The 26,754-nt window shown below is 67.1% G+C and overlaps 5 protein-coding genes across 5 annotated transcripts; 1 reads left to right on the top strand and 4 right to left on the bottom strand.

Moving 5' to 3' along the window:
- Positions 1 to 329: 329 nt before the first annotated feature.
- On the bottom strand, positions 330 to 1,635 carry TOR4A (torsin family 4 member A). Its single transcript, XM_054584752.1, has one exon. It carries the CDS (start codon positions 1,633 to 1,635, stop codon positions 379 to 381), a length of 1,257 nt encoding a protein of 418 aa, XP_054440727.1. The 3' UTR covers positions 330 to 378.
- A 2,526-nt stretch (positions 1,636 to 4,161) lies between these two features.
- NELFB (negative elongation factor complex member B) lies at positions 4,162 to 12,781 on the bottom strand. The gene is made up of 13 exons (XM_054584751.1): positions 12,626 to 12,781; positions 12,116 to 12,279; positions 11,820 to 11,919; positions 11,276 to 11,506; positions 9,383 to 9,568; positions 8,312 to 8,424; positions 7,768 to 7,870; positions 7,497 to 7,592; positions 7,205 to 7,347; positions 7,019 to 7,125; positions 5,203 to 5,344; positions 5,004 to 5,112; positions 4,162 to 4,916 (listed from the first exon to the last, which is right to left on the bottom strand). Exons 1-13 carry the CDS (start codon positions 12,725 to 12,727, stop codon positions 4,770 to 4,772), a joined length of 1,743 nt encoding a protein of 580 aa, XP_054440726.1. The 5' UTR covers positions 12,728 to 12,781; the 3' UTR covers positions 4,162 to 4,769.
- A 4,488-nt stretch (positions 12,782 to 17,269) lies between these two features.
- On the bottom strand, positions 17,270 to 18,840 carry STPG3 (sperm-tail PG-rich repeat containing 3). The gene is made up of 6 exons (XM_054584702.1): positions 18,734 to 18,840; positions 18,488 to 18,645; positions 18,262 to 18,396; positions 18,073 to 18,161; positions 17,676 to 17,973; positions 17,270 to 17,566 (listed from the first exon to the last, which is right to left on the bottom strand). Exons 1-6 carry the CDS (start codon positions 18,838 to 18,840, stop codon positions 17,433 to 17,435), a joined length of 921 nt encoding a protein of 306 aa, XP_054440677.1. The 3' UTR covers positions 17,270 to 17,432.
- A 2,496-nt stretch (positions 18,841 to 21,336) lies between these two features.
- Positions 21,337 to 24,391, top strand: CIMIP2A (ciliary microtubule inner protein 2A). The gene is made up of 7 exons (XM_054584107.1): positions 21,337 to 21,392; positions 22,382 to 22,596; positions 22,673 to 22,935; positions 23,043 to 23,169; positions 23,378 to 23,472; positions 23,780 to 23,897; positions 24,252 to 24,391. The coding sequence occupies exons 1-7, from the start codon at positions 21,337 to 21,339 to the stop codon at positions 24,338 to 24,340; spliced, it is 963 nt and encodes a 320-aa protein (XP_054440082.1). The 3' UTR covers positions 24,341 to 24,391.
- On the bottom strand, positions 24,331 to 26,735 carry TUBB4B (tubulin beta 4B class IVb). Its single transcript, XM_054584106.1, has 4 exons — positions 26,623 to 26,735; positions 26,255 to 26,363; positions 26,064 to 26,174; positions 24,331 to 25,551 (listed from the first exon to the last, which is right to left on the bottom strand). Exons 1-4 carry the CDS (start codon positions 26,677 to 26,679, stop codon positions 24,491 to 24,493), a joined length of 1,338 nt encoding a protein of 445 aa, XP_054440081.1. The 5' UTR covers positions 26,680 to 26,735; the 3' UTR covers positions 24,331 to 24,490.
- Between the last annotated feature and the right edge of the window lie 19 nt (positions 26,736 to 26,754).

Below are 26,754 nucleotides of genomic sequence, written 5' to 3' on the forward strand. Positions count from 1 at the left end.
AGCAGCCAGGCCTCTGCGCCCCCGGGGTGAGCCGTGAGCAGCGGGGGCACGATGGCTGCTGCAGGGCCCTGCCCCAGAGCCGGAGGCACGTCCAGCCCTCCAGGGACCGGCGGCGTGCCCGTCCGTCCTCCGTACCACCGGGGCAGGCTGTCCGCCTCCTGGGGACACACGCAAGTGCTGAGGGATGCGGCCGGGTTCCCCGAGGGGCAGGCTGGGGGCCCCGGGGAGCGGGCATTGGAACTGTGAACCAGCAGGGTCGCCACACACAGATTTATTAGGGGCCTCGGGCCGGGGGCACATCCACAGGGTCTCTTCCCTCTACTGCCACCCAATGTGCGGCCGGGCCGCTAGCGTCCACTGCGTCCGGTGGCTCCTGCGCTACAAGAGGTTCACCTTGGCCACTACCTGCTTGCAGCCCGTCACAGCAAACTCGCGGCCAGCGACGCGGTAGTAGCTGAGCTGCTCGGCCAGGAGCTCAGCGCGGGCCTGCTCCGGGAAGAAGCCCTCGGCAGCCATCTCGTCCCGGAAGCAGCTGACCACGTCCCTCTTGTCCAGCAGCAAGAAGGGCACGACGGCCGCGGCCTGCCACAGCGGGTGCTCGCGGGCCAGGAGCGCCCTCAGGCCGGCACTCAGCTCCTCCTCGGCGCGGGAGCCGTGCGCGGGGCCGCCGGGGCGCAGCGGTCGCGGCACGGGCAGCGCGCGGGACGCGTTCTGCAGCACGAAGCGCGTGATCTCCGCGCCCCCGGCGCTGCTGAGCAGCACGTAGACGGCGTTGTGGAAGGGGCGCGCGCGCTGCGGCTGCAGGAAGCCGTGCAGCTCGTCCAGGAGCGCCGGCGGCATCAGCTCCACCTCGTCCAGCACCACGAACGGAGTCTTCTCCTCCACCTCGGCCTGCGCCACCACTGCGGCCACGCGCCGCGCCAGCTCCTCGCGGCAGGCCAGCGCGGCGCGCGGCTCGGGGCAGTGGTGCCGCACGTGGTACTGCAGCACGAGCTCGCCGTCCTCGAGCACCGCGCGGAAGTGGCGCGCCAGCAGGCGGCCCACGTGGCTCTTGCCCACTCCGCTGGGCCCATGAAGGGCCAGGAGCAGCGGGCGGCTGTGCATGTGCGTGGAGAGGTAGTCCCGCAGCAGCGCCACGATGCGCCCCACGGCGGCCGGCTGGCCGAACACAGCGCGCTGCAGCACCTTCTCCAGCCCGTCGAGGTCGTAGCGCTGCGCATTATCGTCCAGGTTCTCGATGGCGTTGAGCACCTGGAAGCCCACGATGGCCACGAGCAGCAGCAGGCAGCGCTGCGCGCGGCTCCGGCTCTCGGCGCGCGGCCGGCACTTGCGCGAGGTCTCGGGGTAGAGCACCACGCGGCTGCGCCGGCGCTTCTTGCGCGGCGTCCTTAACGACAGCTCCGCGGGGCTGTCGAACGTGAAGATCTGCGGCTGGTCCGGGTCCCCGCGCGACGCCGGGCGCCCCGGGTCCAACCCGGCGCCGGGCGTCAGGAGGCGCCTCTTGCGCAGGAGGCGCACGCGGCGGCGCAGGCGGACCACGGCGCGCAGCGGCGCCATCACGCTCCGGCCCGGGATACCGAGGGCCGGGGCCGCGGCCTCGGACGCGAGCTCCGCGCTGGGCTGGCCGCCGTCCATGGCGCCGGGGCGGCGCTCGGCATGCAGGTCGCCCTCCCTGCAAGAAGAAGGCGGGAGGGTCTTCAGACTTACCCCCGGCAGGCTGGGCCCCGGGGCCCCGAGCACGCACCGCGCTGGGAGGCCGGAGAGCGGCCGGGGCTGTTCCCGGAGGCTCACCCCCCGGACCAGGAAGCGGCTCCCTGCGGGGCCCCATGCAAATCCCTCGGGTCCTCCCACGAACAGCGCGGCCCCAGGGAGGTGGCTCGGGAGTGGGGGTGACCGGGCGCAGTTTATCGGGCGGCCGCCCAGCTTCCTGGAGGAGGGGTCGGCCTGCCCGCTCCCGGGGAGGGGGGGGCGGGGGGCAAGATCGGGCCCCGCCCCCGCTCGCAGCCCCGACTGCCCGACGCGGACACCACAAGGAAGCAGCGGCCCGACCCCCCTGGAATTGTGAGACACCCACACAATTAAGGACGCTTGAGGGGAGGAGGGGTCTGGCTGGAACTTCTGCTTTTCCGAATGGGCCCATCCCTGTCCCCAGGCAGATAGATACGCAAAAGCAGAAGGAAGGAAGAGCCACTGAGGGGACAGCTGAAGAGACGCAGGGTGCACACCCAGGACCCCCAAACCACCCCCATACCTGCAGCTGCGTCGGGCCAGGCTCCTGCTGGCCCCCCACCCCCGGGACAGCCCCCCGCCGGCGCAGACACCGAGGCCTGGGGCTCAGGAGGCGGAGAGCACGGGCTTCCCACCGAGGGTCAGGCTGGGGTCAGGGCGGGGCCTGGCTGGGCCAGCGTGGCCTGGAGGGGCAGTGGCACCTGCGGGTCCCCAGGGAGCGGTCCAGCGCGGAGGGAGCTGGGGGAGGTTTCCGCTTCTAAGCAAAGGAAGTGAGTCAGGGGTGTGTGGTGAGGGCGGGCCTTGGGCTGGACGCAGGCGCCAGACAGGGAGGCCGGCTGGCTCCCCGGGGCCCTGACCGGCGGTCACCCCCCTTTCCTGCCCTGCAGGCCCAGGGGATCTGGCGAGGCCCAGCGCAGCCCCTGCCCCAGGACCCAAGGGCCCTTTGCACCCAGGCCTGCCCTCCACATGCCCGCAACTCCCAGGGACGTCTCTGGACCCAACCTCTACAGGGCCCCTTGGGGAAGGGAGTCCCCGCACCCCACCCTGTCCTCTCTCCTGGCCCCTCCCGCCCCTCCCCGGACCCCAGTCCGGGCCCCCTGCAGCGCCTCCCTCTCCCGTGCCCCAGCCTGGAGCCGCCGGGACAGGGCAGCACAGCGGGTACCGAGTTCTATCACCGAGGCGCCAGCCCCAGGAGCGCAGGGTCCTGGGGGAGCACATTTAGGAAGAACTTGGGCCCTGTCCCACCCCCACCCCACCTGCGCAGACGGCCGGCCTGGAGGGTCCTCCCTGCCTCCCCCGATGGCCCGGGCACCTGCGCCATGCAGGCCCGGCAGCCTGCCCTGCCTGGGGTCCCCTCCGCAGAGGCCCCCGTCCCTTGGCAGCCTCCCTGCTGCACCCCTCCCCAGCCACCCAGGTCCCTTCCCTCCGAGTCCCGCGCTTGTATCGAACCCTGCACTTGTATGGGGGGGGGGGGCTGCCATGGGTTGGGGCTTCCCATCCTCGGGAACGCAGGGCGTTCCTGTCCGGCTGTCCGTCCAGGGCCCTCCGGCAGCATCGCCATGTCCCACAGCCCTGCTCCCCCGGGGCCCGCTCCCCACCCCAGGCAGGGGAGCCCCTGGGCACCTGGCCCGCCGTGTGGCCCAGGACCTGGGCAGGACACGGTCCAGGCTCAGCCCCAAGGCCCCCGCAGCAGGCTTCTTCCGTCCAGGCGAGGGCAGGGCGTCCGGCAAGCCTGTCTGGGTGGCCAGCCAGCTGCTCCTGCTGGAGGCTGGTCCCACAAACCCCATCCACACCCTCGGCCTGACAACCCCTCACCCACCGGGGCCTCCCGTCCCCTCCTCTGGGCGGGAGGGACTCGGCTCTGCCGACCCATCTGCGCGTCCGTCTCGGTCCTTCTTGACCTGGAGCCTCAGGGGCACGGGCAGGTCCCATCTGCTCCCCGGCTGCCCCCATGGCTGGGGTCCTCCGGGGCCCCGGCCTCCCCGGGAGATGGAAACAGCCAGCAGGGGACTCTGAGCGTCTGTACCCACAGACCTGCCTCCCCGGCCTGTGGCCCCACCCCCCAGTGACAGCTGGCCACTGCTCCCCACCCGTCATTTCCATCAGCACAAAACGCACTTCTTCCTAAAAAACGGAAGTTCTTCCTGAACGCCCCCCCTTGCTTTCCTCAGCCCCCCCTACACCTGCAGGGCTGCCCCCCTCGAAGTCCCTGGCCTCCAGGAGCAGGGCCCTCAGCATGTCACCGCTGGTGGGGGCAGTGAGGCCTGTGTGGAGTGGACTGTGTCCAACCCGGTGGCCTTGAGCAGCCCAGACAGGACAGCCACACACAGGCCCTCCCACCCTGACTGTGCCACCCCGGAGAAGGCACCCAGCCCCCCGCACCCCCCCCCCCCGGCACCACCGGGGGCACAGAGGAGCTCCTCCCTGATTCACCACAAGGCCTTTATTTACACAGGACCTCGCCCTGCAACAGCACCCGCTCCCAGGGAAAACCAAGACGCAGGCGGAGCCTGGGCTGCCCTCCGCCCCGCCCGACACACGGGTGCTGCGGGCCAGGGCAGGACAGCTCCCTGCTGGGCGTTCTAGGGCCGCGGCCGCCCACTGTCCCACCCCCAGGGGTCCTCAGTGGGGCCAGGCTGACCCAGCAACGTAACCATCCGTGGACAGCGGGTGGCCTTCCTGTCGCCGCCCCCGGCCCCTCCGGCAGTGGCGCCCCCGCTAAGACTGCACAGCCTCAGGCAACGGGACGCCAGGCTCAGGGGCCCCTGGGCAGGGGCCGTGCTTCGGGGACCAGGCTGGGCGCCGGCCTGGGGTGGTGATGCGGGTCCCCTCCAGGCACACAGCTTTCGGGACGCAGGTCAGGGTGGGGCTGAGGCACCGAGCGTGTCCCTGACGGCCGCGTCCCCGCCCGTCCCGCCTCCTGTGCCCAGGAGCACATCGCCGCCACCGCCGCCAGGAGGTGCGGGCCCCAGTGACCTGAGGCCAGGGAGCCCCTCCAGGCCCAGCAGGGCCCAGTGCCCCGCGTGGCCCCAGGGAAAGCGTCAGAGCCCGGCTGGGGCGGGCACGGAGGGGAGGGGCAGCTCGAGGGCCGGGGTCTCGGCAGCCTGCGCCGGGCTGGGCTTCCGGTGGTCCAGCCGCTCCAGCTTCTCGCCGAGCTGGGAGTAGAGCTCCTTCACCGCCTCTCCGCTCTGTGGGAAGCCCAGGGTTGTGGTCAGGCCCCGTGGTGGGGACACAGGCAGTGTGAGCCCTGGGTGGGCGGGCGGGCGGGCACCCACCTGGCCAGTGGGCTCCAGCGCCTTCTGCAGGGCCTGCAGGCGGGCGGGGGCCACACGCTGGTGCAGGTGGAGGAGCAGCCGCAGCACGTGCCGTTGCACGTTCTCCTTCCTGGAAGAGGCCAGAGTGGCTACAGGGCCTGGGGACCAGGACCGGGGACCGAACCTGCCCGGCCCTGCCCCGCCCACCGCAGCCTGGAACCTGGGCGAGGCCGTGAGCAGGAAGCCCTCGAAGAGGCTGCTGCAGAAGTCCTCCAGGGCAAACTCGTCAGCCAGGAGCGCCAGGTTCCCCGTGAGCAGGTGCAGGAAGATGTCCCCGAAGGCCAGGTCCCCGAAGGTCTCCGCTGCAGGCACAGCGGGCGTCAGCCAGCCTCTGCACCCGCCCACCCCCGCAGCGAACCCCGGGGGACAGGGCAGCACTGTGAGAGCGGGCTGCGCCCCTGCCCGGAGAGCCAGAAGTGGCCGGCCGGGTGGGCGCAGGGTGGGGCCTGGGCCTGAGCTGGGAGGCGGGGCTCCGGGGCGGCCGGGAGGGCGAGGGAGCCCAGGCACCGCTGGGCCGAGTGGCCTCCAGAGGACAGAGAAACAGTCAGCAGAGAGTGCCGGCCAGGGGTCCGTCCTCACGGAGGGGACAGAACGGAGGAGACGTCCCCTCTTTCTCTGAAACCACAGACATCAAGACCCGCAAGAGACAGCAAGACGGGCAGGAACCCCTGTGGCCAGCAGGTACGGGGCGCCTCCCTCACCAGCGTCCCAGCCTGAACAAACCATCGGGACAAAGACGGGCGGCCATCGGAAACGGGGCCCCGCACGTCCGAGGAGCCCGGCTCCGCGTCCCGAAGACCACCCTTCCTTCATCGACGCACCCGCCCCGCCGCCCCGAGGGCTGTGTGGCCCCACAGAGGCGGGCAGTGGGCACGGCGCTTCGATTCCCACGGTAAGAGGTTTGAAAACAGCCAGGAGAGCATTTGGAAAACCAACGTCTTTCCCTGCTAGAACCCTAGTAACAGAAATAAGGGGCGGTCCCTCCGGGTTGTGACCGAGTTCTGCACCGGCCCGAGGGCGGCAGCGCGCGAGCGCCCGGCCCCAGTGGACACGCAGGAGACAGGCGGCAGCGCGTGCGCAGAGAGGAGCAAGAAGGGCGGGGCACAGCGAGGCGGTCACGGCCCTGGCACCCGGGTGGGTCCGAACAGACAGTACATGGGCCCAGAGACGTGTCCGGTGACCCAGGGGCTGGGGGGCCCAGACGGGGAATGGCCGTGCACGGCCCGGCGCTGTCACGGGTCCTGCTGCGAGGGCCGGAGCAGCAGAGACAGGCACGAGAGCTGGGCAGGGGCCGGCGTGGCCAGCGCATGGCTGGAGCCTCCAGGAGCCTGCCCGTCCCACACCGCGACTTGAGCCCTGGACGCTCACCCCTGACAGACTGACCTCCAGGAGGGACGAGCGGTTCGTGTTGTGGGGTTGGATGGCGGCTGGGTGCAAATCAGTACCCACAGAGAGGCAGCCTCTCCCCACGGGGAAGTCGGGAAACCCGCGCTTCCTCATCGGACACGCCAACGATCCAGAAACCCACTTAGCAAGAGACCGCAGGCCCCTCAGGCCCAGCCGAGGCCCGAGCGAGCCGGCGCTGCTGGGGCTGCGAGCGCGCGGGAGGCCGCCCGCTCTTCGCCCGGACAAACGGTCGCTCCCTCAGGGGTCCCCCGCGGCCACCCCTCAGACCTCCCTGCCCCTTCCTGGCTCGCAGCCTCCCGCGGCCCCCCCCCTCCGGGGCACTGGTGTCCTCAGCACCTCCCGCGGCACCCTCCTGACGCCCGAGGACGTGGGAGGCGGCACAGCCCTGGCCACAGTGGGTTAAATCGAGGGGGCTGTTCCGCGCCCCGGACACTCCAACAAAGGGGACCAGAGCAGAGGGCCTCCCAAAGCCCCCAGCGGGCCCCTCTCGCTTCGGAGCCAGGAGCCAGGACGGCCTGCAGCAGCCAGGCACTGCCAGGCCAGCCCGGGGGCGGGGCCCGCGGACTCACCGAGCCCGGGCAGCAGGCGCAGCAGCGCGTTCTTGTTCCTCTGCTTGGTGATGTGCAGCACGTAGTAGAGCCCCACCTCGCAGGCCATGCGCTGCTCCTGCAGGAACCTGCATGGAGACCGGCCCTGAGCGCGCTGCCCCCTCGGCCGCCCGGGGCGCCACCACCCGCCCGCCCCGCCCGCGGTACTTGGTGAAGCTCTCGGGAAGCGTGTTCGGGTAGGCGGCCGGGGCCCTCTCCTCGGCGGGGAGCTTCTGGTCCACGTTGAAGGCGTGGTCGTCCACCACGAAGGACATGAGCGTGGGCAGGAACCGCGTGATGAGCTCCACCTCCTGGGGCGGGAAGCCAAGAGCCCAGCCGTGGGGCGCAGCCAGCGCCGCCCCCGCCCTGCCCGCCCCGGGGCCGCCGCCCCCACCGCCCCAGCCCCACCCCGCAGCCCCGAGCGGGCGGGCGGTGCAGAGGCCCCGCCGGGTCCCCTTACCATCTTGGGCTCCTTGAAGACCTGGCTGTCAATCATGTCCCAGGCCCCCTGGCCCAGCGCCAGCAGCCTGAGCAGCAGCAGGAGGTCCGGGCTGTCCTGTGGGGGCGGGGCACAAGCCTCAGCACCCGAGCCCCGCCCTCCCAACCCCCTGCAGCGCGCGGCACCCAGACACGGGACACGCAATGCGCGTGGGGCGCGTGTGCGCCTGGAGGCGGTGTGGCCCACCCCCACATGCCCACGGAAGGCTGCCTGGTGCCAGCCAGGCGCTCACCCTGGGCAGCGTCTCCTGGCCGACCAGCTCCTGCAGGTGCCTGACGGTGCTCAGCGACAGGGTGTTGATGGCGAAGGGGTCGCACAGGATCATGGACAGATCCCTGCAGAGACAAGCCCCTGGCGTCAACCTGAGTTGCTGACTGTGGGGAGCGGCCGCGGGCTGGGCCACCTCAGCCTCTGCCCCAGCCAGACGGCCCCTCCGCGCCGGGCTACCCTGGACGCCTTCCCCAGAAAAGGCTCAGCGTTTGGAAACTTGCACTCAACTTAAACCACTGAGCAGTCAAAGTTCTCAAGACAATTAAGGCCCCGTTTGGTTTGGAGAACCTGACCCAGACCCTGTCATTTCAGCCAAGGGTCCCACAGAGGCAATGACAGGGAGAGGCAGGCTCCGCAGACCCCGGACAGGACCCGGCCCGGCGCTGAGAGCCGCGCAGCTCGCAGACAGACTGGGACCGACACTGCGGCGGACGTGCCGTGCTCATCCGAACGCCGGAAAACAGGACTTTGGGGGGCTGGGGTGTCCACAGAAGGCCAGCCCTCACCCCAGAACTTGCTCCTGACCCTTCTTCACTCCATCAAGAAACCCCTGCAGCTCCCGGGCCCTCTTGCTGTCCACGAAGCGCTCGCGGATGCAGGCGTCCAGGCACCAGGTAAACTGCGGGGAAGCAGAGTCAGGACGGGACCGAGGCCGCCCCGCCCGCCGCCCAGGTCTCAGGGAGGGCCCGGCCGGGTCAGGCGGTGTGGGGAAGAGACAGTGTTTGAGCTTTGTTCTAAAAGGAGTCCTCTGTTGGCCCTGGCCAGGTGGTCAGTTGGTGAGTATCGTCCCGACGCACCAAGGCTGCGGGTTCAGTCCCCCATCAGGGCACGGACAAGAATCAACCAATGATCCATTGGTTTTAATTGGATGTAAGCGAAACAACAAATCCATGTTTCTCTGTCTCTCCCCCAAATCAATAAATGATAAAGTCCAGGCGCAGGAGAATTTGGAAGCAGCAGGACAGGAATGTGAACCCACAACAAATGCCTCTGAGCAGGAGGCCCATCATCCTTGTCACCCCCCCGACGGAGGCTTGGAACTGATCTTGCCAAATAGCTGGGGAGTCTGTGTGGGTTTAAGAGGCCTGGATTTCTATGTTTCACCAACAAAGAAAATGTCTCTTTGGTATTAGTCCTTGGAAAAAACAATTATTGAAAAAAAAGGGGGGCCCCACAGGCAGCCCCCACGGTGGGGTGTCAGAGCAGACACCAGGTGGCAAGGCCGTCCCGGCTGCACTGCACCCGCTCAGGGACAAGGGCAGCGCAGGCAGCCGGCCTGGGCGCCACTCAGCTCACCAGGAAGCGCCTGAGGGCTCCGCGGCCGGCAGGGGCCGAGGAGGAGGGAGGGGGACCCAGGAGAGGCTACCGTGCTGCCCCTCACGAGGCGACGTGGTCACGGGTGGCCCCCGGCCGACTGGGCAGCAGCGGTGCAGGTGGATGTGTATTTGGTGGTCAGGTGGGGTGGGCACCTGGAGCCCAGGCACCAGGACCCCCCCTAATCCCCCAGGGGAGGGAGAGGGAAGCCAGGAAGAGACCAGAGGGCGGGGGGCGGGGGGCGGGGCCGGCTGGGGCGCCACCTTATGGCAGGGGTCCACGGAGCAGATGTCGCCCACGTCCAGGTCGTGCAGGGACATGAGCAGCTCCGCGCGCAGCGTGCAGTAGTGCACGTTCCGCGTCCGCAGGAAGAGGGTCCGCAGGAACTGCAGCACCATGTCGTACAGCTTCACGTTCTTCCCCACCATCTGCGTCAACTTCTGCACCACCTGGGGGGTGAGACCCCGTAGCCAGCGTCACACGCGGCCCCGGCCACACGAAAGACCACGGGCAGGCGCACGGCCCGCTCCCCGGCCACACGGCCCGCCTGCTAGGGGCTGCTGGCGCCGTGCCGGGTGGCACGGCCTCCGGCTCCTATTGAGGCGAAGCCCGCGTCAGGCCCACCGCTCCGTGGAAAGGCCATCGGCCCGTCATCCCAGCCTCCGCCAGAGGCCCCAGGGCCCCCCGTCAGGCCCATGGCCCCCCGCCCCACCTCCTGCACCTGCAAGGGCCCCCTCCAAACGCCTGTCCCACCTGGGGCTCAGGCTGTGCTGCCCCCGCCCATGGGGGGGCTCGGCCGCCGTCCCCAGGCTGGGGGCAGGAGCTGGGTCTTGGTGCACCTGCTGAAGGCCACGCGGGGCAGCCTGGCGAGAGGGACACCACAGGACGTCACCAGCACCAGGCTGGACACGGCGGGGGACGCGCCACAGGGGCCGCAGGAACAGTGACTGACCTGACAGGACACTTTGGAAGCCCTGCCAAAGTGTCTCAAGGACCCTGGTGAGCACAGCAGAGCCAGAGATGGGTCTCGGACATACGGGGCCCCCTGATGCCAATGACAACTGATGCGTACAGCCGCGACCATGAGCCCCCGCAGCCTCGCACGCGTGCAGGGCGCACAACCTGGGGCCGCCAACTCAGGGCGGCCAGGCTCACAGGCAGGGCTGCGGCGGCCGAGCCACAGCCTGGGGACCACGGGTGATGCGCGACCCTGCAGCCCACCGCTCCCCTGGCGGTGGTACAAGACGCACGGCAGGGGCCCTGGCTCGGAGGGAAGTGTGAAGGAGGGACAGGTGACCACGGCAGCCCACGGCCCAAGGCCTGGCTCCCCAAGGTGAGCAGAAGGCAGAGGGCACGGCGCAGGGACACCTCCTCCGCCCGGGTGTGCGACCGGGGCCGGACGTTTGGGAAAAGCATCAGGCGACAGCCATCTCCCACCGAACACACCAACTCCAGGTAAAAGCTGAACGTGAAAGATGCAACCAAACACCCAGCACCACTCTGCCGGCGTGGCCGCTTGTCACCATCACCTCCCTCCCCGGCGAGCAGTCACCCGAGAACCAGGTTTCGCAACTTCAGCGACTGCCGCCGCACCGGGAAGGCCCAAGTCTCCACAGTGGCTTCTGGCCTCGGACCTCAGCCCCGCTCGCCGGCTGGCCCCGTGCTCTGGCCGCCCCAGCCTCCCCCTCCCCCAAGCCTCTGCTCGCACCCCGCCTGGCCCTTCTGCGACCTCCCATCTGCACAGCCCTTGTCCACCCCTCACGCTCTTGGTGACCAGCATGTGACGTTTACTGAGTACTGTCTGTGCCCCCAACAAGTGCCCCGGACTCCAGGGTTGCTGAGGGGCCCGGCGCCTGCGGCAGAAAGTCAGCGCTCAGAACACGTCTGTCGAAGCAGCGGACGGCTCAACTCTAAACACAGAAGTCGTCCCAGAGCTGAACGACACGTCGAGCTTAACTGAAAAGACCAGCCAACGAGAGAGTGCCAGTGCGCGAAACGTGGAAGGGCCACACCTGGGCGCAGCGTCGCCAAGGCCCTCTCGCCGGTCACAGGGACAAGCCTAGCCTTCCAGGAACAAAACCAGCCCAACGCTCAGGGGTTGGGCAGGGGGCTGGCCGGTCGCACGGCCCCCTGCACAGCCCTGCCTCCTGCCTCACCTCGCCCTGGCGCCTTGTTTTGGGGGAAGGGCTGAAGAAGTTGTGCAGGACAGAGAGCTCCGCACTGAACAGCGCGCTCTCCTTCTCCAGGATGTACTGCTTCAGCAGCGGGGAGACCTCGTCGCCGAAGAGGGCCTGGTTGTCCTGCCAGATCTGCCGCTTCACCTCCACAGCACAGGCCCGGTACAGCTCCTTGTCGGCCATGACCAGCTTCAGCTTCTTCTCAGGGACCTACAGGACCACACAGGCCGCCTGTGAGCAGCGTCTGTGTCCCAGGGTCGGCCTCGGAACGGGTCAGGAGGCCTCAGCACCCCACCCAGCGGAGACCACCCCAAACTCGGCGCCGTCCGAAAGGAGCCCCTGTGGCTGCCCCCAGACCCCGGCGGGGACAGGCGGCCACCGTACACACGCACGGCTCTTTCCCGGGAAGGGCCACGCCGCACTTCGGCCTCCGTGGGGCTCATCAGGGAGAAGCCAGCACAGAGAGTGTGCCCCCGGCTGCCCTTGCTGGGGCAGGCAGCTCAGGAAACCCCCTGGAGCTTACCTTGGGCAAGTGCTTCATGACGCACATCACCACCGGCTGCAGAGACGGCATCTTCACCAAGGAAAAGCTCTTCTCCAGAAGGTCTTCCAGTTTCTTGTACCTGGAAAGACTCAAATGACTGAGGAAGCAGCCGCCTGCCTGTCCCCAGACAGAAGACAGCTAAAGGGACTCCACAGGTGGGACCCATGGAGGAGAGGCCCCTTCTTCAAGTAGGAAAGCGTCGCCAAAGGGCCACGGTGCTGCTGCGTCGGTTCCCACACCGAGGAGAGGGCTGCACGCGTCACCTGCCCACCGACCTTTCCTCGGCCTTCCCCTCGGAAGCAATGGCTGACACGCGCTCCAGCAGCTTGTCCCGCAGCTCGTCAAACACCGACTGGTGGAACTCCAGCCGAGGCGTCCCGTGCAGGTCCAAGAAGGGCAAGGCCGACTGCAGGGAAGGCAGCAGCACGCCATTCTCTGTCTGAAGAAGCGGAGGATCAGCGTGGGGTCCACTTTGCTTATCTGGGGCAACTGCAGAAGCCACAGCCGCAGCCTCCTCTCCTCGGGCCAGGCACCCCGGGTGCGCTGCGTGCCTACGGAGGCAGCTGCAAGGATGTTGCCACCAGCGCTGCTTCGAACTACGAAAACTGAAAGCGCCCCAGATGACCGTCCACGGGGCACCAGCTCAGGACCCCTGGTCCCTCCATCCCGGGAGGAGGGGGACAGGCGCAGCGAACAGAGCGACGGAAACCTGCCCACTCCGCGAGCGACCCCGCCCCCCTGCTGGGCTCACGCGCCGACGGCCCAGCCTCCGCGCCCCATCCCACCTGAAACTGCTCTATGGCCTTGAGCGGTTCCGTGCAGTTGGTGAGCGTCTCCTTCAGGTCCTCGCCGTTGGCCACGCCCAGGTCCTGCAGCCCCGCGAACATGGCCGAGGCCCCCGCCCCAGCCCGGCTCGGCGCCCCATCCCCGCCGCGCTCCGCCGGGGCCGCCGCGGCCCCCGCCGGCCCGCCAGCAGCCCGCTCGCTCGGGCCGCGGGGGCCGCCTGAGCTCCTCTCCCCGGCGCCCTCCAGGTCGTTCAGGTCCCTCCCGCAGCACGGCTCCGCTGGGACGGCTGCCGCCCACTTCCGCCCCGCACAGCCGGTCCGCACGCCAACCCGCCCCTTCCGGAAATGCCGCTGCGGCGCAGAGGTTCCTGGGACAGAAGCCACGCCAGTCTGAGCGGCCGAGCGGGAGAGCAACGGCCAGAGAAAGCGCGTCCTCCAGCGAGGCCCCGCCCCGACAGCGTGGCCACGCCCACCGGCCGGGGCCCGTCCCGCCTTCCGCTCCCAGGCCACAGGCCGGCCGCCCGCCTCCGGCCTTGTCCTCCTGTCTGGGCACAGAAAAGAACCTTCGCCGAGTCGACGGGGCGGAGGGCCGGGTGTGCGGGGCACTGCGGCGGGGGCCGCGGGGGTAGCCGCTGTATGAATTTCGGAACCGATATGTTAGCCGAGAACAGCTTTTTATTATGAAAACCCACCACAGCAGCCCCTTTCGTTGACAAATGATCGCCTTTACGACAGACCTAGAGGGAGTCGGAAGGGCCTGTGGGAGGAGCTCTCGCCTCGCGTCAAAGCCAGAGCCCTGCGGGCAGCTCTCTCGGGTTACGTCAGAGCCACGGGCGTCGTGCCAGCCCCGCCCCTCACTTCCGCTTCCTGTCTACCATTTCCGCTCCATCTTGGCGAGTTCGCTGTGTTCTGTGGCTGCAGGCGATAACTTGCAGTCTTCTTTTGGGGACGAAATCCTTTTTTTTTTGTCTTTTACACTTGAGATGTCGGGGCTCGCCCTGGATCCAGGAAGCGAAAGCCCGAGCGGCAGAGCGGATGAGCGACCCGGGCGCTGCTCGTTCTCGGAGGCCTTGCGTGGGTCTCTCCTGGATCCGAATCCGCGCCTTGTGTCAGAAGCTCTCTGGGCTTTAATTGGGAACTGTACCTTTTTCTGTTAAAGGCCCTTGCTTGTCTGTTGTTTGCCTGTAAGTCCTCGATTTTTGACCGGTTGGCCGGTTACCTCGGGGATCAAATGAGGCTGTTGAGACTGGCGAGCCTTTAGCCCATACTTTCTGGAATAGGGGCTGTTTCTACTAAAGTCCGGTAGCCCTCGGCTCGGTTCCAGACTGACCTGCCTCATCGAAAGTGTCCAGCGGTTGGCCGGGGTGCTCTGGGGGCCGACTCCCTCCGAGAACTGGCCTTTGGCCTGACCCTTCTGCGATCTGGCTGTTCCAGGCGGAGACTGGTGTCTGACCTGCTGGAGTCGTTCACATTGCTTTTGGCCCTTGCTCTAAAGAAGTCCCTGAAAAGTGGGGTCTCGGTTATTTAAAATGTTAAGGCCGCCCCTCCTCCCGCAACTCTTACATTTGAAAGCCGAGGTCACTCTTTTTTTAAGTTTATTTATTTTAAAAGAGAGAGGGGAAGGGAAGGAGAAAGGGAGAAAAACATCCACGTGTGGTTGCCTCTCCCACGCCCCCCACTGGGGACTGGCCCACAACCCAGGCCTGGGCCCCGACTGGAAATCGAACAGGCGACACTTTGGTTTGCAGGCTGGCGCTCAGTCCATTGAGCCCCACCAGCCGGGGCCAAAGCCACTCTTCGTGGGCCTATTTAATTAAATGGATATATCTGACCAAAAGTAACTCAGAGTTGGCCACAGTGGGGGACCTTTGAGGTTCCCAAACTTCCTTTCTTAAATCCGAATTGGACAATAAGTGCTAGAATTGGCAAAGATGAGTGCAGTGTCTATTTCGATTGGTATTTTGCAGCTTCCAAATGTTACCAAGAATCTGAAGTTGCCTCCACAAAAATAAAGTTTCAGAATTAATAGAGGCCACTGAACTTTTGAAAGGTTTGGGGGAGGCTCCCAAAGCTGCTGTTCGCCTGCGGCCCAGCGCGGCCTTGGCCTTCAGGCCACGTCTCAGGGATGGGGTCTGCGGCGCTCGGATCCTTCCCCGACTCCACTCTTAGCCACCTGACCCCCCCTCCCTGCCCCCGGTGCCATTCTCCAAATTTAAAGGAAAGCCGTCTGAGGATGCCGATAGGCCTTAAACTGCCTCTGTCCTCGACACGGACACTGAACAGCGAGCCACGGCTTAGAGAATCCTGAGGCCACGCGGGATGCTCAGAGACTCGCTGCCGTTTGACGTGACCCGCCCCTCCCAGCCTGGTGTCGTGGTTCAGCACCGGGTGAGACTCACGGTGTCGCCACCCTGAAGGGGATTTAGGAAACCCACCCTCTGATTGCTGGGAAAGCCCTGAAGGGCCCTGGCCGCGGGCCCTGCGAGCAATGGGGCAGCCGCCTTTCCCCAGGCCCGCGACTGGGCCGAGGTCTGGCCTGCTGCCCGACGGTTCCGGCTGTGCCTGTTACAGCCGGTCTCGGGTGGTTCCTAAGGAAAATTCTGGCTCTCCTCCCGCTCGGGGAGCCTTTCCCTCGGTTGCTTGAGGGGCTGGACGGAGGCCTCTCCATTCTGTGAAATGAGCAGGATGGACGGGAAGACCTGTCCGCTACAGATTTGGTTAATGTGGCAAATCAGCTCGCTTGCGTTGTAGCTGAGTCAGCTGCAGGGAAAGCTGCTAAAATTCTCAGTTTTCAGCATGGCCAGTGAAGGGCCGCTCACAACCCCCAAGCCCCAAGTTACTGCTGTGACTGCGAAGGGCCGTTGCCCACGGCAGCCAGCGCTTCAGGCGCCCGCAGCCCCCAGCCAGCCGCCGGGCCTCTCGGTTCCCGGTGACGCGCGGGGCTCCTGGGAGGACGGGGCTCTTCCGCAGCCTCCCTCCCCGTCCGTTCGGAGACGCCACTCTGCAGATGGGGTCAGTCCCCGCCGCCGAGAGGCCCCAGAGCAGTGACCGAGGTCTCGACGCGGCTCCGCGTTTGCGGCGGCCCCGCCCCCGCACTTCCGCTCCCTTCGGTCAAGTATCCCTCTCTGCCGTGTGCTCGCCCTGCCTGCCCGTGCCCGTCGCACCCTTTTTCCTGCATAAATCCGTTTTGGTGATGGAATGCCCAGTGGGTTCTGTGTTACGGTCAACAGGTTATTTTTGCTCGAGGAACTGGAGCGCGGCCACCCTGGGAGCTCCTTGCGCAGGCGCGCGGCGCCCGCTCGGTGCGCGTGCTTCCAGTGGGGGCGCCCCCAGAGGCCTGGGCTGGCGGTGGGACGGGCAAGGGACTGCGGTCCTCTTGTGACCGTGAGCGTCTCACCCCCGGGCTAACCCACGGCGGGAGGCCCTCAGGCTGTGGCTGTGAGCGCGAGTCCCTGCGACGAGGCCAGAAGCGCACAGCGCTGGTGGGCTCCCCATTACTGGGCACGGAAGGCCGTGGACCCAGCATCTGCGGGACTTCCAGTCCCTCCCTTCCATCCCGCCAGCCGTGGCCCCAAGCTCGCCACACCAAATGTCACAGCCTCTCCCTTTTCCTGTGTCTTGGTTTCCAAAGTTTGCTCTGCTAGGAATTCCCTTCCCTCCTGCTCACCCTGGGAAGCCCGTTCCCCCACCCTCTCCCCCAGGGAGCCCTGTCTCCGCAGCCCAGCGGGGGGGGATTGCTCCATCCTTCCTGCTCATCCCGCTGCTGGCGTTGAGCCCTCGGGGTGGCTGGCGGTGCGGCTGTGAGCGGGGCTCCGGGCTCCCACACTCTGGCCAGGCTCCCGAGGCCAGGACTCCCACAGCTCTGTTCCCCGCTTGCTGCGCTGAACAGCGGGGCCCAGCAACACCCATCAGCAATCCGGCGGATTCCCTGGCGCGCTGGGGCTCCACCCACAGCCGGCTCAGCCTGAGGTCACTGGCGAACACTCCAGGACCCCCTGGGCCTTGGCCTCTCTGCAGAAGTGTTTACGGGCCACCACAGGAACAGCTGTTGCAGTCCGTCTGGGGCCCACCCCTCCTAATCCAATGGCCAGGCTCCTAACCCAATGGCCAGGCTCCTGCAACAGGACCGGGCCCTAACCGGGCTGGGGAAGGACCAGGGAGTCTGGTGGCTGTGGCTTGGCTTGCACCGCCCTGGGCGTGTCTGCAGGGTCTTCAGGCAGGCGTTGAGGGAGGTGGGGCCAGACCCCAACGAGCCAGTCCTCTGGGCCTGCTCAGTGGCTGGTCAGGCTGACCTCCTCCCAGGATGGAGTTCAGGGAGTCTAGTCCCTACCTCTGCCCCAAAAGTCAGTTCCTTGGCTTAGCAAGTAGCCCAGCTCTTGGGTAGGTTTGCAGCAGTGTCCTGCACTGCCCAGAGGGACCCCTCCCTACCCTCCCAGGCCAGGAAGTCTCAGGCTGTCACCTGCCCATTCTGGAGACGAGAGCACATAAGGGGAAGAAGCAAAGGGAGACCCCTGGCCCGCGAACGATCCCCCTGCCGGACAGCTCGGCAGGAGAGGAACAGCGGCCAGGCACATGGCAGAGTTTGGAAGAACCTTTTCTTATAGCAGGTGGGCAAGAGAGGGCTCTGGGCTGGGCTCTCCTTGTCCACAGCTAACGGAAGGCTTAGCTGGCCAGGAGCATGGACCGGGGGTGCCAGAGGGTTAGACGGCCAGATTGGGGGTCCTGAGTTCCAAAGGGAGGCCTGCGAGGGCCCCCGGGGAGGCGGTGTCCATGTGATAACTGGCCGGACCCGCACAGTCCAGCAACTCTAAAGCGCGCAGAAAGGGCCTGTGTCATGGCGCTTGGGTCTTCGCACGCCCTGGATGATCACTCCGGGCGCCGAGGGGAAGCGCGAGTTATAGCAGTCCTCCGCGTGGTAGGCGGCTGGGCCGGGGGTGCGGGCTGCAGAGGGACACAGTGGGAGGCCCGTGCAGGCTCCGGCGCCGGCCGCTGCCCCGCCGCCCCCAGGCCGCCCCCTGACCCAAGCCTCCCCTCCACGAGGCCTCCTTACAGGAGCTGACCCAGGAGGCGAACGCAGGGGAGCGGCTCATGGAGAAGGCAGGCGAGCGCGGGCTCCGCAGGCGGCACCCGGGAAGGATGTCGTAGGTGTTGGGGCTGGGGCGCTTGTCTCCCGGAGCCTGCGAAGGGTCCTGCCACAGGCGCAGCGCACGGCGGCCGGCACCCCAGGCCCGCAGCAGCGCCGGACGCGCGCGCGCCTCGGCGGTCTTACAGGCGCGGCGGGGGCCCGCGAAGCTGAAGGCTGGGAAGGCAGGGCCGCTGAGCGGACGGTAGTCGGCGGGCGACGGCCACTGTGCGGAAGGGCGCTGCTGAAGGCCCGCCCACACCCGCACGCCCCGCCCCTCCCCGCACGCCCCGCCCCCGCAGAAACCTCCGGGCCGGCGCCCCACCTTTCGCTCCCGGCTGAAGTCGGCTTTCTGCGTGAAGGGGCTTTCGCTCTGCAACCAGGCGGTCTGCCACGCCCTGCGGCCGCCGCCCTCTGCAGGGGGGCAGTGTCGTTGGGGAGGGCGGGTCTGGGGCGCGGCCCCGCTTCCAGGACCGGGGCAACGGTGGCAGGGGGCGCGGGGAGGGGCACGCACCGCGGGCGGAGAGCTTGCGGCCGATGGTGAAGTGGGGGTGCGGGGAGGATTCGCGCACCGAAGCGTCCGGCACCTCGTACTTGGTGGGGCCGGGGACGTCCAGGTCGGTCACGATGGGGGGACGTCGCTCCAGCCCTAGCGGGAAGCAAGGTCTGGGCCTGGGTCCTCCCAGGAGGGCCCCGCCTCCGCCCCGCCTCCTCGGACCAGGCTGCGGACCCGCACTCACACAGCTCCTTCAGGCCGCGGGTGCAGTTTGCCCGCAGTTCCTGGAGAGGACCCCTGTGCACCCCGAAGCCCTCGGGGGACTCCAGCACCACCGCCGGGGGCCACACCTCCCCCCAGGCGGGCCCCGGGCCCCGGCCCGACAACGCAGCATCCGTGAGCCTGCGGGAGAGGACAGCCGCGGTCCACTCAGACTGCCGGCGGCCCCCTCGCGCTGACCGCGCCCCCTGCCCCTCGCCCTCAAAGTTACTGGGCCGGCACTAATGACTTCGGCCTCAGGGGGCCATGGGTCCAGTGTTTGCCTCCATTGATGTAAAAGTTTGCCAGGAATTTCACTGCTTTCTGGTCAAAATTCATCGTCAGTGTCTCTGGCTGCCTTCCACGGTGACATGTGACATCGGGAGGCTTTCTGACCTCATGGGCCCGTCGTGCCCCTCCCCCCACCCCCTGTGCCAGGAATTCCGAGGGAAGAACATTGTCCAGCCCTGGAGTGCCTGTGGCAGTCGGGTCCTCAGAGGGAACCCTCCTCTGACCTGCCGGGCGGGTCACCCTGTGTCACCTTGGCCAGGAGGACCCCCTGGCCGACCCGAGCGACCCCTGGCTTAGCCTCCTTGCCCTCCCATCCCCATTCCTTGTCCAAACCCTGCTTTCCTGGCCTTTGGGGGTCACTCCAGCAGGGCTTCTTAGGGGGCTGACACCGGGCAGAAGGTAGAGGAGGGAGTGGGTGCTACGCAGGGCCCTGCTGTGCGGGGCCAGCTGGGAGGAAGCACCAGGGTAGGATGGAGGGTCCTGGGAGGCACCCGGGAAGAGGCGGAGCCCCGCCGGAGAAGCAGGCAAGGGTGTCTGGGCCTGCGCGGACCGTGCGGCCCCGAGCAGCGGCCCTGGCCCTGGAGCGTCCCGTAGCCCCGGCAGGCGGAGGTGGCGGAGCACCGCGGCCGGGAGGCGGCACGGGCGGCCGCGGCCGCCCAGGGCGCAGTGCGGGAGGACAACGAGCCCACCGGCGTGTGAGCCGGTCCGCACACCAGGGCCCTCGGCGTGCCCTCTGAAGTGGGGCCACCTGCCGGCCTGGCCCGGCCCGGCCTCGGCCCAGTCCACAGCAGGGCCGGTCAAGCCCGCCTCGTCCTCTGGTCCTGCCCCCCCGACCCAGGTGGCCCTTCCCGTGTGGGTCCCTCCCACCCAGCACTGGCCCTGCACAGCCCTGGGAGGCCCAGTGGCCCTCCGGGTGGGCGGATGGGCTGACAGAGACCCCCTTGGGGAATCCCAGGCTTTACCAGGGGCTCTGGGCCCCTCCCACGTTGTTGGACGTTCTCTGAGGGCAGAATTGACAGTGGCTACAAATGCCGTTGCATGAGCAGAGCCCTCATCCTTGGGCCTTTGGACCAGCTCCGACCGCGCTCTCGCAGATGCTGCCATGATGGGTGGTACTGCCAAGTGCCTGTCATTTCCGCTGGAGAGACCCCTGAGAGTGGCAGCAACGGGTCAGGGCGTGTAGTATCTTGTTCAGACCCGACCTGTGTCCCCACGGGGCCTTCCAGACAGCACTGACCACAGCGGAGGCTACTCACTCTCACGTCGGGCTGGCCGTGAGCATTGGAAGTGGCCATCATCGCCCCGGCTGGTGTGGGTCCGTGGACTGAGCGCCGGCCTGTGAACCAAGGAGTCGGCGCTTGGTTCGATTCCCAGGCAGGGCACAGGCCTGGGTTGCAGGCCAGGCCACCCGTGGGCGGCACATGAGAATCAACCACACGTTGATGTTTCTCTCCCTCACTTTCTCCCTCCCTTCCCCTCTCTCTAGAAATAAATAAATCTTTTTATAAAAGAGAAACATTTATTTATTTTATTTATAAAAAAGAGAAACCATTATCAACATTTACTTGATGAAGTTCAACCTTCTGTCCATATGTTTATTATGTTTTTTTCCTTAAGATATTCATGTTTTCTGTGTATTTTGTATTGGGGTGGTAAATTTTCATATTTTTCCTAGGTTAGGTTTTCTTCCTACTGATAACCTATCTGTTCATAATACTTATTGCGAACTTCTCCCCAAGCTTGTAGTCTGCCTGCTAGTACTGTTCATGCTGGTTATTGATATGTACTTGAACCTGCTAATCTTTTCCTTTAGGATATTCTGCATGGTTAGAGCATCCTTTCTTACAAAAAGAAGAAACATTCAAAAAGAAGAGTGGCTGGTGGGGCTCAGCAGGTTGGGCGTTGCTCCACTAACCGGTCGCCGGTTCGATTCCCCGTCAGGGCACAGGCCTGGGTTGCGGGCCGGGTCCCTGCTGAGGGTGGGCAGTCAGTTGAGGGCGCGTAAGGGGCAACCCACTGATGTTTCTCTCACGTGTCAATGTTTCTCTCCCTCTCTTTCTCCCTCCCTTCCCCTCTAAAAACGAATAAAGTCTTTTTTAAAAAATGGAAAATACTGCCCAGCTCCAGGAAAGACCTTCCGACTTCGCTGAGGAGGCTGCCCACCGTGCCTCGGAGGCTTCCAGGCCTCTCGTCTGAGGAGTGGGCTTGGGGTGCGTGGGGGCTCCTCTAGCTGCACCCTGGGAGCAGCTAGGGGGGCCCCCACTCCCTGGCAGGGCGGCCGGGGACTTCGCTGCAGCAGCAGCAGCCCGCTCCCTGAGCCCGAGGCCCTCCGCGTCACGCCTCCCAGCCCCAGCCTGTCCTGCGGCCGGTCGGGGCCTCGTCCCGCCTGTGCCACGGGAGCACCCACAGGGCCAAGGACTGGCCCGGCCCGGGGTGCCCAACAATGGGGCCCCTTCACAATCGTTACCAGGCAACAGGGGCTATTTTAGGGAAGGCAGCCAGGAGGGGGAAGGGGTTGCACAGCAAAAGTGGAGTTGAGGCAAGATGACAGCCACTGAGAGACATGACCTCTTCACGCCGGAACCTCACTATGTCCCTGGGTAAGAGCGGCACCCCTGCAGGGCGACTGGGGGAGCAGGCTCAGCCAGCGGCTGGCGGCCCCCCGAGCTGGTCTCCAGGGAGGGGGGCGAGGCCCAGGCCTACCCTCCCTGCTGGTGGCGCTAAATGCCATACCAGGTGGGCAGCTCCTCAAGAGCAGAAAACCGAGGGCAGCCAGCAGCTGGCGGCGGCTGGAGGAAAAGACGCCGGGGCTCACTCCCCAGCGTCCCGCACTCTAGGGGCGCGAGGCGGAGCGGGAGTAAACCGACTGTGGCCAGGCTGCCTGGCTAGGTAGCCCTCGCGCCAAATGCGACCGAGCCCTCCGCGGAGTGTGTGTGCACAGCCACACCCCCCCCCCGCAGAGCCATGTGAGCAAGGAAAGAGGCGGGCAGGGAACCAGCCCCAACCTCACAGGGGCCTGGGGGAAACGTGGGGACAGGAGAAACTGAGGAGGGAGGGCTTTGAACCCCCACCGCCCTTCGGGGGGGGGGCTCACCCAGATGCCCGCACCACCGGCCACGTGGCTGAACGGCGCTCCCCTCAACCGCACCTTCACTGCCACCTCCAGCCTCCTGCCTGCCCCCCAAATCCCGGTCCCATTCACTGGCTACTAGCGTCCTGTGGGGCGAACGTCCAGCCCAGATCCCTGCCCAGCCTTCACGGTGGCACCGCCTTGGGTCCAACGGGCCTCCCCGTGCCTGGGCCCGGACCCTGTCACTGGCCCTGTAGATGCTCCCCGGCAGTTCCCAGTTCGGCCATCCTGAGGCTCCTGGCTGGGGTCGGACGGTGGGCAGCGGGGGATGGCAGGCCAGGGTGGCGGTGACGCCGCCGGCCCGCAGCGCTTGGAGTGCGCTGCCCTTCGAGCCGCCAGAGCCCCTGCGCCAGGGGTCGCCGTGGCCTCCGTTCTGTGGCCGAGGCCGGGGACCGCCTGGGGCTGGCGGGCTGGACGCCGCCTCGCTCACGGGCCCTACCCGCCCCCGTCCCCCCGCAGCTATGCCGGCTTCTACCCGCAGCTGCGCTACCAGGTGGGGAACACCTACGGGCGCACCACGGCACAGCTGCTTACGGACCCCAGCGTGCGGAAGAGCCCCTGCTCCGTGCTGTCCCCCACCTCCAAGCCCAACTTCATCGAGGACTTCAGCAAGTCCAAGCCGCCGGTGATCCCCTGCCGTGACCTGACCGAGCCCTACATCCCTCACTACACAGGTGAGCGGCACCCCGCTCCTCACCGGCCCTGCCCCTCCTTCCTGCCCAGCCGTTCATCGCTGCCCTGTCCGCACAGGTCTGAAGCCCTACAAGAACTTTGAGATCCTGGGCCGGTTCTCACCTCAGGAGACAGACGCTGAAGGGCCGCCGGGGACAGAGAACATATCCAAGCAGGTTCCACTGCCTGCGGGCTTCATGCCCTACCCCCCCTACCCGCCGTGCCCACCAAGCAGGAAGGGGCACCGCAGGGACCTCGGACACCCGGGCCTGCGGCCGGCCCATGAGGAGGGGGGCTGGAAGAGCGACGCCCACGCCTGCGGATGCCCTGAGCGGCACCAGGTGCCTGGGGGACGCGCCGGGACCTGCCTCGCCCGGCTAGACCAAGGCTGGGGCGAGGGGGGGGCGGGCGGGCGGGCTGGGTAGTGACCCGCCCCCTCCCGCCCCAGCTGTACCACTACAGGAGGGATGAGTACCCGGCCCCAGGCCCGCAGCAGGAGACGCTGGACTTAAGCAGGTTCCACAGGTTACCCCAGCTGGACCACCCCAACCTGATTCAACGCAAGGCCATCTCAGGTGGGCGCCCGCTGCCCCGGCCTCAGGGGCCAGCACAGGGCGAGCGGGGCGCCGCCCCCGGGTGGAAGCTCCTGGCCGCCCACACCCATGACGCCCACAGGAATTTGCATTTGGGGAAGGACCTGGACAGACTTCCCCAACACCCCTTAAGAGCAGGTGGGCGACGCAGGGGACCCGGGAGGGCACCCTGACCTCCTCCCTCCCCCAGGATACGCTGGCTTCATCCCCCGGTTTGCCTGGGTGATGGGCACGAATTATCGCAACGGGGTCACTCAGGCCATGGACGAGTTTGACAAGAACCAGGTATGAGGCCCCCCGCCCGGGGCCGCGCTCGCGTGCCCCGCAGGGTCCACAGTCCCCAGGTCACAGGCAGGTCCAGGGCTCGGTTGGCTTCCCGGGAGGGGCTCTGCCTGGCCCTCCCAAGGCCGCCGCTCCCCAGCGCCTTGGGTGCAGGTCTAGAACCCCTGCCCTGGAGCCTTCTGGGGAGAGGAAGACAGGGGAGGCCTGCGCATTAGCCACTTCCAGGAGTGCCAGGCTGCCCCCACTGGGACATGCCAGGGGTCGCCTGGCGGCGGAGGCACCCAGCACCGCCACGTGCCCGTTTCCCCAGTTCATGCTGAGAAACCCCATCTGCACCCTGGGCGAGAGGCTGCCCCGCACACACTGGCCCCGCAACACCGTCTACGACAGCCAGGGCCTGATCCCCTTCTACACGGGCTTCATCCCCTGTGAGTGCCGTGACCGCCGTGGGGAGGGGTGGGTGGGCGGGCGGCCGGGGCGCCTCACCCCGCGGCTCCACGGGCACAGATCGATCCGTTACTTCCCCAGGGTCCCCCTGGAGGTAGGATGGCCCCACACCCCCTCTCCTCCCTCACGGACGGGGCTGAGGCCCTCTTAGACTAGGTCACGGGGACTGAGCTGCCCCCAGATGACGTTGGTCCTTAGTGCGGACGGGCTAGGCCTGCCCTCCGGAGCCCGGGCGGCCCGGGCGCCTCAGACGCCCGCGTGGACGGCACCCGCCCTCCGCCAGCAGCCACTGGCGCAGGCCAGATGCAGCTCGGCCGTGGCCTTGCCCCTTGCAGCCATGCAGGACCACTTCGCGATGACGTTCGGCGACAGCACGCGCAAAGCCTATCAGGAGGAACTGGAGAGGAGAAATCGGACGCTATGAAAATGCTTTAATGGTGGCGTCTGTACAGCATGTGACATCAAGACAGGAAGAAGAGCGGGTACACACTGTGAGACAGGGCTATCAGAGGACAGGCTGTGAGTGAATAAAGAGTTCTCACGGCTTCCGCGCGTTCCCGCTTACCAGGCGGCTCTAGGCCACCTCCTCCTCGGCCTCCTCCTCAAACTCGCCCTCCTCCTCGGCCGTGGCGTCCTGGTACTGCTGGTACTCAGACACCAGGTCGTTCATGTTGCTCTCGGCCTCGGTGAACTCCATCTCGTCCATGCCCTCGCCCGTGTACCAGTGCAGGAAGGCCTTGCGCCGGAACATGGCCGTGAACTGCTCCGAGATGCGCTTGAACAGCTCCTGGATGGCCGTGCTGTTGCCAATGAAGGTGGCGGACATCTTGAGCCCCCGGGGCGGGATGTCACAGACGGCCGTTTTCACGTTGTTGGGGATCCACTCGACAAAATAGCTGCTGTTCTTATTCTGGACGTTAAGCATCTGCTCGTCCACCTCCTTCATGGACATGCGGCCTCTGAAAACAGCAGCTACGGTCAGGTAGCGGCCGTGGCGGGGGTCGCAGGCGGCCATCATGTTCTTGGCGTCGAACATCTGCTGGGTGAGCTCGGGCACCGTCAGGGCCCGGTACTGCTGGCTGCCCCGACTGGTGAGCGGGGCAAAGCCGGGCATGAAGAAGTGCAGGCGGGGGAAGGGCACCATGTTCACGGCCAGCTTGCGCAGGTCAGCGTTGAGCTGGCCGGGAAAGCGCAAGCAGGTGGTGACCCCGCTCATGGTGGCCGACACCAGGTGGTTCAGGTCGCCATAGGTGGGCGTGGTCAGCTTGAGGGTGCGGAAGCAGATGTCGTACAGCGCCTCGTTATCAATGCAGTAGGTCTCATCTGTGTTTTCCACCAGCTGGTGGACTGAGAGGGTGGCGTTGTAGGGCTCCACCACGGTGTCCGACACCTTGGGCGAGGGCACCACGCTGAAGGTGTTCATGATCCTGTCCGGGTACTCCTCCCTGATCTTGCTGATGAGGAGGGTACCCATCCCAGACCCAGTCCCCCCACCCAGGGAGTGGGTCAGCTGGAAGCCCTGCAGGCAGTCACAGCTCTCAGCCTCCTTCCTCACGACGTCCAGCACCGAGTCGACCAGCTCCGCACCTTCCGTGTAGTGCCCCTTGGCCCAGTTGTTCCCAGCACCGCTCTGACCTGCAAGGAAGGACAGCTGCTCACCCTTTGGCCGGGCATATACCGCCAGGGGTCACTGGGCCCTAAAGACCCGGTACCGTGCAGTGAGGGGGCACAGCTCACCCTGCAGGTAAAGCAGCTGGACCCCCAAATAAGGCAGCAACCTACCTGGTCAAAAATCCGTCTAGGGACTGAGCTGCTAGCGCTTAACAATAAGCCAGCCCCTCCCACGGCAGCCCCTGCCAATTCCCAAGGACAGATGAGCCGCTGCTGCGTTCACCGCAGCGAGATTACATCGGCGGCTTCGCCCCTGACCGGACAGCTGGGCCTTCCTCCCAAAGCCGCTTTAGGAGAGGGATTGAATGACTCGCAGGGGGAGGAGAGTGTCCAGCCAGGGGCCCCAGCTACTGCTCAAGGTACAGTGGGGACCAAGACCTCGTCCCCGCGCTCTGAGGATGGTGACCTTGGGCACCCCTTGACCTTTGAGCCGTCCTGACTAACAAGCCGCCACCCCGCCCCCATCTGCGGCTCACCGAAGACGAAGTTGTCTGGCCTGAAGATCTGCCCGAAGGGCCCCGAGCGCACGGAGTCCATGGTGCCCGGCTCCAGATCCACGAGCACGGCCCGGGGCACGTACTTGCCACCTAGGGGGGCGGGAAGGCGTCAGCGAGAGGCCGGCTGCGGGGCGGCGGGACTGGGGCGGGCGAGGAGCGGGAGGACTCACCAGTGGCCTCGTTGTAGTACACGTTGATCCGCTCCAGCTGCAAGTCGCTGTCCCCGTGGTAAGTGCCGGTAGGGTCGATGCCATGCTCATCGCTTATCACCTCCCAGAACTGCGAGAAACGCGGGCGGGCCGGGGCTGAGTCACGCCGGCGGTGCCCAGGGCCGGCCCCGCCCCGGACGGGCGCGGCCCTCCCCTCCCCCCCGCAGCCGGCCTGGTCCCCAGGGGCCCGCGCCAACGACCCCGCCCGAACCCCGGCCCCTCGCGGGGCCGCAATGCGGGGGCGCCGCCCGCCCGCCGCCATCTTTCCTGTCCGCCTTTCCCGCCCGGCTGGCTCGCCCGCGCAGAGACCCCGTCGCCCCACCGCCCACCTTAGCGCCGATCTGGTTGCCGCACTGGCCGGCCTGCAGGTGCACGATCTCCCTCATGGCGGCGGCGGCGCGGGCGGAAAGACGGAAAAGAAGGCCGAAACGCGGGCGCGCAGAATGCTACAACCGACGCTC

Source organism: Pteronotus mesoamericanus, unplaced genomic scaffold (assembly GCF_021234165.1).
Source record: "Pteronotus mesoamericanus isolate MK-2021 breed Mesoamerican mustached bat unplaced genomic scaffold, CSHL_Meso_final contig_78, whole genome shotgun sequence".
NCBI classification, from domain to species: Eukaryota; Metazoa; Chordata; class Mammalia; order Chiroptera; family Mormoopidae; genus Pteronotus; species Pteronotus mesoamericanus.